The 10711-nt window shown below is 41.3% G+C and overlaps 2 protein-coding genes across 2 annotated transcripts in view; one reads left to right on the top strand and one right to left on the bottom strand.

Moving 5' to 3' along the window:
• acsl2 (acyl-CoA synthetase long chain family member 2) overlaps nucleotides 1-1087 on the top strand; it is a 38751-nt gene extending 37664 nt beyond the window's left edge. The window contains 1 exon segment of the mRNA XM_032517062.1: nucleotides 596-1087. Coding sequence (XP_032372953.1) covers nucleotides 596-736 — 141 coding nt within the window. The 3' untranslated portion in view covers nucleotides 737-1087.
• Nucleotides 1088-1491: 404 nt separating this feature from the next.
• bin3 (bridging integrator 3) overlaps nucleotides 1492-10711 on the bottom strand; it is a 39666-nt gene continuing 30446 nt past the window's right edge. Inside the window, exons 7-9 of the mRNA XM_032517045.1 lie at nucleotides 7846-7987; nucleotides 6149-6283; nucleotides 1492-3037 (exon numbers count right to left, since the gene is read on the bottom strand). Of these exons, the coding sequence (XP_032372936.1) occupies nucleotides 2891-3037; nucleotides 6149-6283; nucleotides 7846-7987 (424 nt within the window). The 3' untranslated portion in view covers nucleotides 1492-2890. The remainder of the gene's footprint in view (nucleotides 3038-6148; nucleotides 6284-7845; nucleotides 7988-10711) is intronic.

Here is a 10711-nt window from a genome sequence, read left to right as displayed (position 1 = left end):
CAGCACACCCATGGGCGCACAGATGGGCCAGGTGCATTTGCAATTTTAACAAAATTGAGAACTGCGTCAGTCTTAAACTAGCAAAGACACTTGTGTTGGGCTTTGCGCTGCGACAGATGCAACATAGGACCCAATATGTCATTAAACACTGACTACCAATCTGCAGTAAAAGGAAAAAAGTTGTTTTAAGGTAGAGCTGCAACAGTTAATCAATTAGTCTTCAACTGTTTAATTAAACCGCCAAATATTTTTGATAATTGATTAATTGGATTGAGTCATTTCCTCTGATTCTCTGACATTGTTGAATGTGACTATGTTCTAGTTTCTTCTCTCTTTTGTGACAGTAAACTGAATATCTTTAGAGTTGTGGACAAAACAAGATATTTGAGGCGGTCATCTTGGGCTTTTTGGGAAACACTGAGCCTCGCGTTTTCACCATTTTATAAACCAAACAACTAACCAATAAACAAGAAAACAATCGACAGATTAATGGACTATGAAAATAACGGTTGGTTGCAGCTTTACTACTAACCTCCCGATACTGACCTTTGGTGTGATTTTTTTTTTTTTGTGCCTTATGTTTCTCTCCTTTCAGGTGAAGGACCTTTACTTGCACCCGGAGACGTTCAGCATCGCCAACGGCCTTCTCACCCCGACTCTGAAGAGCAGACGCGTCGACATCCGCAGAGTCTTTCAGGAACAAATATCAAGCATGTACAGCAAGACGGCCATCTGAAGGACCCCACTTAGTAACTAACACACACACACAAAGGTTATTGGTGCCCAATAACAAGGGGGAGGAGGGGGGGGGACCTAGGACAGGAAACTGGGAGAAGAAAGTTCAAATCAAACACATCCAACAGTGCCTTGCTCGTGTATTTTTCTAATCTGTACTGAACAATTTCATAAACCAGTGTAACCCTTCACCTGAAGTTAAACAATTAACACTAACGAGGGTTTCAAGAAGCTGATATGTAAAAATAATAATTGCTGAACTGTACATACTGCTGATAATGAGATTTGTGGACAGAACACTGACTAATTCCAGTGAAAGTAAAACTGAACAGAAATAAAGATTAGTACCTGACGACTCGTGTGTGTGATTTAAATTCTGCGACAACTCCTGCCTTCACCCTGAGAAATACAGCATGGATATTTAAACTTAAACTCATCACAACAACATTACGATTAAGGCTGTTTGGTTTCTAACATGTTGGAAAATGCTGAAAAATGTGAATCAGTGTTTCACATAAAGCCAAGATGACGTCCTCCAATGGCTTGTTTAGTTTTGTCCACAACTCAAAGATATTCAGTTTACTGTCACATGAGAGAAAGAAAACTATTATACATTAAATTAAATATTCACATTTACCAAGCTGGAGTCAGAATTGTTATTTTTTTCATAAAAGAATGACAGATCATCAAAAGAGTTGGCGATTAAGTTGACATCTTCAACAATCTTTGCAGCTCTAAGTAGGATTGTAGACATGGTTGCTATTCTCACAGTTCATTTATTTTCATGATTGATTTAGATGATGGCTAAAACATTGTCATTTAACAGATTGTAGTGTTAATACATTTCAATAAACCTAAATTAAACCCCACTGCGTTAAAGTATTATTCATTTAGTGTGTTACAAAAAAACAATCTCTACAACTTAAACTCTTTAATTACAAAAAAACATTAATTAGAAAAAAAACATTAATACACACGTGTAACTCAAACAATACACAGATGGTCAATCAACTAAGCCTTTGCTTCAGTAATTTCAAAAGTATGTCAAAGAATAAATAGTTAACGTCTTGGTGTGACACCTTTAAAAACAAACATGATCTTGGAGCAATCAGGGTGTGTAGATCACTGTGTAACCCCATTAACGAGAGTGTGTGTGTGTGTGGGGGGGAAATACCTGATAAAGGTGGAAACAATGACCGTATGATTTGACCCAAAAACAAAAAGAAAAAGTTGGCTTCCAACACTGGTGTAGGGTTAGTAACAAACCATCTAAACTACCAAACAATAAAACAAAGGATGGATGATGTGTGTGTGCGTCATGATTAGTTTTTACCACAAGAGGGAGCACCAGCCTTTGTTTTGGACAGCGGTTAGACTCAAACAGCGACTTGTTCTCTCCGCAGCCTGAGTGGTCAACCTTTAGACACCGCTGCTTGCACGGTTACAATCTCACTTCACTCAAGTGAAGTTTTTTTTTTCCATGTTACATCCACAGTCGGGACAACGTAGGCACATTATGCACAGGTGACGTTACCAACATCATCCTGTAAACCCCAACAAACCGCCCTCACACAACATGGCACAGAGCTAAACTTGGAGATAACCAGTGAAAGGCCAAAAACACGGACATAACCTACAATACATTACAAAACACTGTCTGTAGTGTTTGTCATTTCAAACTTGGGTAATAAAAACTGTTTCACAGATTGTTGGTAAGATTGCAGATTAATAAAAAAAAAAAAAATGCTTCCTTGCTCATTTCCTTCTTTAGAAACAAATGCTTCTAGACATCTCTGAAACCAAGAAGTGTAACCCTGTTAATTAGTTCTGACGAGAACCAGTTTGATTCCTTCCCTTAGAAAAAAGAAAAAAAAAAGACATATTGGCTTATAATGTTGCACATGGCTGATGGCTTAGTTAATGTGGCATTTCAGCTGTAGCAGTTTGATTCGCAGAGTCTCTGTGGAGAGAGAGAAGCATGGGAGTGTAGTGCAAGAGGAATGGGGGGGGAGACGGGGCCGCAAGGAAACAATCTGACGATCGGGTTAAGGCCATTGCTGTCCCCTTGAAGTGTGCCAAGGAGCCGGAAAAGAGTGCAATCCATTCAGAGAGGCATTTAAAAGGAACCCGTTCCCCATTTTTTGGCCTCTCTCCCTCAGTCATCGGCGACAATGGACAGAGCACGCAACTCGCTGAGCTTGGCCTCGGTCTCCCTCTCCCTCTGCTCGTCAGTCAGCCCTGCCTGGTCGATCTGGTCTGTCAACTCGCTGAAGATCTTGTACATTTCGGTGAAATAGACAACCTGGAGGGGTAGAAGGAGAAAAGGGAAAAAGATTTAGTCTGTGATGGCAGAAAAAAAACAGTCCCGTCTGTCCTCTGACAGAGAGTCGACAAGGCCAATCCGCATCAAAAAAACTAATTTTATATCCAAACTCTGCTGCACTCGCACAATCTAACCTTGCTTTCACTTACACTAGGCTGAAGCTGCTGCTCTCATACCTCTTCAACCCCGCTAATGAGAAGTGATTCGAGAGGCGAAGAGGGAGCCCACAGATATCAAACAAGTCCGACAAAGCCCCAAAAACCCAGCACTTCAGCCGGTAGTGACCCTGCTTTTCTCTCCCAATCTGAACAAGAGATAGAGAGTGTTCACTGAAAGCTTTCTTGACACTTCCCACCTCTGCTTCTTCCCCTTAGTTCATGAGTCAGGCTCCCTAGAGAGTTGCTTTGATGATTAATAGACTTTAATCACATTACAAGACTCCAGAAGAGTAGGCAGAGAATGAAAGTACTCAGAAATAAAACTCCTTTAAACCCACACACACACACACACACACACACACACACACACACACACACACACACACACCACACACACACACCTTAATATTTAGTCATGCAGCTATGCATACGATACCATGCTCTTAAGGGGGCATTGCTGGCTTCTCGGAAACTGCACGTGTGTCTGTGCCTATTGTAGGCTAAAACAGCAAGGTCAACACAGTAACCAGTGGGAGAAATGCTTACTTATCGCTAACAACGAAACAACAGAATAATGGCTAGGTCAAGCTGGAAATAAACTAAGAGTCATCTTGTATAGAAATAACATTTGTCTGACTCTGTCAAGAGCAGATTTGAAGTTGTCAGACAAAAGGAAAAAAGAATCTCTAAACCACCTTGAACAAGCCTTTTAAGTGCTCGGTATGAAAGACCTTTATGTGTTTATATCAATATTTGCCACCTAAACCACATGAGTGGGCCTTAAGTATTGGGTTCCTGCTGTTTGTGGGGGTAAAGCGGATATTCTTTTTTCCCCCCAAAATGGCTTGTTGAAAGGGCCATCGGAAATGTCCATATGACCAGTGATGATAATGTACACCAGATCAGTGTCTGAGTTCCCTCTGGAGCAACGACAATCTACTATTATAATTAGTCTACTCACCACGAAAAGTAAACGCAGCCTATGACCACCTACGATACAAACAGGAGTCTTTGGGTGAAGCAGAGCTTTAAATTACATGACTTCTGTCTGGCTATTTTCACATATCATAAGCCCCAGCTGCTTAATATTTACACAAATGTGTTACACTTTGACCTATTAGCCTAAATAGATAATGAATCATTTATGTTGCATTCTATCCAGTAAGTCCTAAAAAACTGTTTCAGGAAACAATGAAAATCAACTGAGAAAAGGACAAATGAACACGCAGTGCAAAATAATGAAGAAAAAAATAAAGACAATGTCTCAATTCATCAACATCTGTACAGGTGGACAGGTCAGGCCAAGTGTCCCGCTGATAGTTGCTGGACAGGACTGGTGTTAGTCAGGCTGAAGGAGCTCAACAAAGAAAGCCTTTGTGCCTTTTCCCTGCTGCCGCTGGGATCCGAGCAGCAACAGCGGCTGCGAGAGAAGGGAGTGGAGGATGAGACCGAGCACATGCGGCGAGGCTGGGGACGGGGTCCAGCGGTCCACTGGCCACCCACGTGTGGCTGTGTGTATGTGTAAACATGTGTAGATGCTCATTCATGTGCGTGAGTCACATGAATAAAGATATTGTAGATATAAAACAGCATGCATGGGACTTATAAAAGCTCTTGCATGCAAAGCCGGGTGGAAAAAAAATATGATTTAACCCTAAAAGAGAAAAGACCTAAGCTTAGATTTACAAAGATATTTAATGTCTATTATAGTTGATTGCTCTAATTGCTATTTTTAAAGTTCAAAGAACATCATAGAACCCTATAATTGTCATTAGGATAATCTAGTTTAGTAATTAGGAGTGTGCCAGTGACCGTCCTAAAGAGGAAATGACATGGCCAGGCAGGTCTGGGTTGGGGGAGGGGGACACGTTGGCGCTAACTTAAGACGCCCAGCTGCTTTAAGAGAAGATCCAGGTTAGAGACTTGCAGGGCTGCAGTGGAGCCAGACAGAAGAGGCCTTCCTGGGCTAAACACAGCAGTGTGGGCCGTCACTGGGGGTTAATCACATTAGGACAGCGTGGAGGGAGACAGACTGCCAGGATTATACACTCCCTTCTATCAGACACTTCATCCACTGTTCAACCAACGCTCACAGGGCTGGACAGACACTGTGGGCTGTAGAGCTGCAAAGATTAATTGATTCCTCAACTATTGAATGAATCGCCAACCAAACTAAACACCACGTCGGGCAAGTAAATATAACAACCTACTTGCCCAGTCTGGCATAATCCTATCATAAAATTATGTTATCGTTCTCTTGCCCACTTCGGAGAATGCTTGTTAAATGGTTTGATCTGAATGTACTGTTGGCCAATCAAGAGTTCAGTTGGCGTTTGATGGGGTGTGTGTGTGTGTGTGTGTGTGTGTGTGTGTGTGTGTGTGTGTGTGTGTGTGTGGTGTGTGGGGGGGGGGTGTGTGTGTGTTTTGGGTGTGTGTGTGTGGTGTGTGTGTGTGTGTGTGTGTCCCTTTAAACTTTGACATCCTTTCAATGTTTAAAAAAAAGTTGTGATACCTATTTCGGCACTTTTTACGCTTTTTCTAACGTTCTTTCAAACTTTTTTTGGGTTATTCTGACACAAAAATATTTGTATAGGGTTGTATGTTGCAGCGTGTGTGTGTGTGTGTGTGTGTGTGTGTGTGTGTGTGTGTGTGTGTGTAGGGCTAAACAGCTAGCACACAGGTAGTGTGCGCTATCTGCTATCATAGATAGATAGATAGCCATCATATATGGCAAAAAAAGTGAATAATGCTCAAAATCCTTATAATAGAATAGCTTTTAATTCCATTATATCAATGCATTGGGAACACTGCACATTCAATTCCAAATCAAAATATGACCAAAATTGATCAAGTTTGTGTTTTTTCTTTTGACATAAATAATTGTTAAAATTTGCACGTTGTTTCTGTGTCTCTGGGGAGGGTGATCACAAACCTGCGCCCTGATGAGAGCCTCAAAGCTGGGCTGGAAGTAGTCGATGCGGCTGTGGTAGAACTTGGGCATCTCGTCCAGCAACTGCTTGTTCTTGGCCTCGAAGTCCTCCCGGACCGGTCGGAGCTCCTCTCTGGCCTGGGGTGGGGAGGAGAAGGGGCAAACAAAACAATGGTCACCATCACTTCTAACTTTACATAACATCTTTTCATTTCACCACGTCACCTTGTGTTGTAATTTACACACCATTTTACACAAAAAACGGTGCAAAGAGTGGCAGATTTGGACAAAAACAAGTGCCAACCCATGAAATAGGGCTGGGTATCGCCACTGATTTCCTGAATCGATTCAATGTCCAAATTCGATACTATCGATCTATCTACCTATCGATTCAATAGGCATATTTCAGAGAGAGAGAGAGAGAGAGAGAGAGTCTCAGATAACTAATGCTGTAAATGGCACAATGAACCCTGTTACTAAAAAATATGAATGTTGACATTAAAAATTGCACACAAAGCGGTTACTTTAAAAATGTGCTTTCTTTAGTGCAGATGGTGTGGTGCAGAGACGGAGACCTAAAGGAATACATCCGTGAAAATGGCCATGGCAGTTTATTCCTCGCCAACGTTTATAATAACTTTGGAGCGTTATTTAGCATAACATGGATCCCTAAGACCGTGTAGTTTAATATGAAACCAATATCTTCACTCTAGCTTTAAAAACGGGAGGCTCTTAAAAGATCGATCTCAGATGAAGATCGTTTTTTAAAAACCCAGCACTACCTGCAAATGGAAAGTTAGTTTTAAGTATTTCAACACAGGAGCCATCTTTAGTGTCTTTCTTACTGTTGAGAAATATATTTGCCTAATTCCCACGAAGAAGCAGTACAATAAAAAAAAGGCTGTAATCACGACCACAGTGAGGAGGAGTGGGTTATGTGGGCAGACTTGGCTGTGAGTGGACTCCAGCACCACTGATCTGTGTGTGACTGCATTAGTGGGTAGTCTACTGTAGGCACGGAGTTATGGAAAGCACAATGAATATGTGTGAGAGGGTGAGAAGTTTTATTAAGGGGAAGGGGGGGGGAGGGGTTGCTATATTAAAACTACAACATATTGTTTATCTCCTGCGTGACGGTGTGGTCTCTTCATGTCAGTTTTCTTCACACATGGCCAGTCGAAATGGCATACGAGTGTTTTGTCAAGATCATTTCTTTAAGTGCACGGGGATTTAAAGGGCAGGGATGTAGGGGCCTCTTCAAGGCTTTGTTCCCCTGACAGTGCTTTTCTCAATGTGTGTGGGTGGCTCGCTGTGTGAGGATGTGTTAAAGGCAACAGCATAGGCAACACTGCAACGCTATCTGTGAATGTGTGCGCTTCTGCAGTGGCCTGGTTTGTATGTGTGTGTCTACGATTCTCAATTACAAGCCTGTAGATGTGCAGCCGTGCCTTTTTGAAAAGGCACTACTTGAGAGCCTGGTAGCTTGCGTGGGTGAAGGAGCGCACATGTACAGTATGCAGGTGCTCAACTATTTTTGTTCATATCCAGTCAGCATTTGTGTCTTTTTCCACTTATTGCGCCCTGTTCAACAATATGTGCAACCAGTGAGAGCAAGTGAACAAGTGAACCCGCTCTGCAGATAGAGGGAGCATTGGAGTGGTCCAACACGTGCACTGGTGCAGGCTTTAAACTCGCAGTACCTGATGTAGTTTCACCATTACGGGCCCGGTTTTTTCTTTCTCTTCATACTTCTCCGCTTTGGATTGCAACCGTTTGTAGTCCTGCAGTGCCTGTTCCCGGCGTTTCACTGCCATGTTGAGGCTGGGGAAGACGCCGCTGTACCTGAGACAAACCAGCACACATACAACCTTAGACATCTGACAAAACCAATACGAATCTAAACAACACGTGCACAGACAAGCGTGCATGCAAGCAAAAAAATTTAAAATACACAGACACAAACCAGAGTAATAAAGTAGGAGTAGTTTTTTTTTTTTTTTTTTTTTTAAAGATAATTATTTCTGGCTTTTATTTTCATAGGACAGATGAACACATGATGGGGGGGGAGTAAGGGTGAATGACATGCAGCAAAGGGCTGTAGGCTGGAGTCAAACCCGCGAACGCTGCATTGAGGAGTAAATCTATAAATGGGAGCGTGCTGTACTAGGTGAACTACCCAGGCGGCCGCAATTAATCAAATTTTGATTGCTTTGTCTTGTTTTGTGAATGGCACGCTCACGGTGGCCCCACCCAAAGGCTAAACTCACTCAGCCAACATTTGAATATATACGTTCTTTATTTTAAAAGGCGTTCTAAGCGATGTTGGGTGACGGCACTTCTTGTAGACGATTTTTCAACAAAACAAGGCTAGCTTGCCCCCCCCTCCTCCTCATCCCATCCCTTCTGTGCTTCCGCGCTCTAAAGTATGAAGGGAACTTACACAAGGTACAAGGTGTTTTCACTTTTTGATGTTTTAACTGTTTTTAAATTCAATAAATGCAATGTCTTTCCAAAAGTCAAAGAGTAATCATGGTAAATAATCGCCGTTTCAATACAGACCAAAATAATTGTGAATATGATTTTTAACCCCATAATCTAACAGCCCTATTTTTTGGGTAGAAACTGAAGTAATTTGAATTGTTAAAAAAGCTTTAAAAAGGCTTTCCTTTGTAGACACGCATTCTGCATGGCATCCTATCTTAATAAAAAGTCATTATGAATTAATAAAATCCCTCTCCTCAACATCTTATAGTCGAAATACTCTCGAGCCCCCAGAGGACAGCTCTGCATTAAGCTTCCTCTAATCTATTATCTAATTACTGTAGTTCAAAATGGCATGAAACAATTCATTTTGCGACAATTATCATATTCCAAATGAAAATATATTCTTGCAACGAGAATCCTAGTCTTCAGCACTAAAAATAGGAAAACACTCATCTGTAACTTAGCAACAGGAGTCTGAGCTTCATCCTGGGACTTGTTGCACTGGTTTGTGGCTGCTTTAAATGGGAAGCAGGAATACTGCATACAAGAAATATTCAACCCAATAATGTCTAGTAAACAAAATTTAAAAAAAAATAAGGTTAACCCACTTGGATGATAGCCAACATCTGAACGTCTAAAAGTCTCTTCTAATGTATGAACTATTAACATTCCGCTGTATTAAAAGGTGCACTATGAGTTCCTGCATGGTCACTTCTGGTGACGTTCAAAGTAAATTTCAAACAAAACAGAGCAAGCTCGCCCCTCCCCCCATGTTTCTCCAACCGTTATGACTGACTGTCACTGACCCTCACCCCCTCCCCCAACCATCTTGTCGGTGACTGGCTAGAGTGGTTTGTTGTATTTTGGTGCACAGCCTGTGCCTCAAGTGTTTGACGTTTACGACCCCCCCATCTCTCCCAAGACCGGGCTTTTTCATGGTGTATTCAGGGGGCGGGCAGCTAGCGGATCAAGGAGAGATGCCTACGATTTGAGACAAAAATTAAATCACACTGAAACCATGCTGGAATTCACAGTGCACCTTTAAGGGTCCAGCCTTATTTGTTCAGACTAGGACTGCACAATGAATTTTTTTTTTTTTTTTTAAATCGTTGTGATATCAACCTGCGCAATAAACACATCAAAAAAGAAACTTTTACAAGAGTTTTTCAGTTAGTTAAAGAGAGTATTGATAGAAAACTATACTTTAAAATGTAACTATCATTATTTTTTCTGTTTAAATGGTGCCTTTTGTGTTCAGTTTAATGTTCAATTTATTCAATAAAAGACAATAGAAATTTTCTGCTACATTTTTTTAAATTCTTTAGCAGAATGAAAGCAGAAGAAAAGGCTGAACTGAGACCACTTTCATATCAGTTTTATTATTATCGTTATTGGCATATTCATGTTTTTCTCAGATTTTCCTAATATGTCCTATGCTCCATATTCATTAGTTTTAAAAGACAAAGAACATCCTTCAAATGTGTGTTATAGTGAAGGAGAAATACACAGGAGCATCACTTGTAAAAATAAATCCCAGCATTCATTGACAAATTAGCAAAGCACACTTTACAAGACAAACATTAAGAAACATGTGTTGGTTTGACATGTAGACACAAAGCAGTGACAGTGTTATTAAAAAGCAGGTCACAAACTTATTCACACAGGTGTCTGCTGCATGTGAGTCAGTAATAAAAACACTCGTAACGAAGAGTGAAATTTAGCTTTTTTGAATGACTCATTTACAACCTTTCAACAACTGTGTAGGCACACAGTATTACAATAGTTTGTTATGTGTGCCTCTGCCCATAGTGTTATTAGACAAACTGTGTGGGCTTCATGATTTACATTCCTCTCCATGCCAACCCCTGCCCTGCGCTGTGCTGTGCTGCAGATGAGGGAACCACTGAGAACCCGTGGATTGGTTGTGATTTTAAAAAAAAACTAGCTTGTGTCTGCCTGCGCACCTAAGTAGAGGGCAGGAGAGCGCAGAAAGTGACGCAAAGTAAAGCACAGTCTCAGACAAGCAGGGATTGTTTCCTACAGGAAGTAAAGCAAGGAGTGGTGCAGCGTTTTGAGTGACAT

The sequence above is a fragment of the Etheostoma spectabile genome, chromosome 5 (assembly GCF_008692095.1).
Source record: "Etheostoma spectabile isolate EspeVRDwgs_2016 chromosome 5, UIUC_Espe_1.0, whole genome shotgun sequence".
Classification (NCBI taxonomy): Eukaryota; Metazoa; Chordata; class Actinopteri; order Perciformes; family Percidae; genus Etheostoma; species Etheostoma spectabile.
The sequence above is the reverse complement of the archived record's forward strand: the minus strand, read 5'-3'. Positions and strand labels throughout refer to the sequence as shown.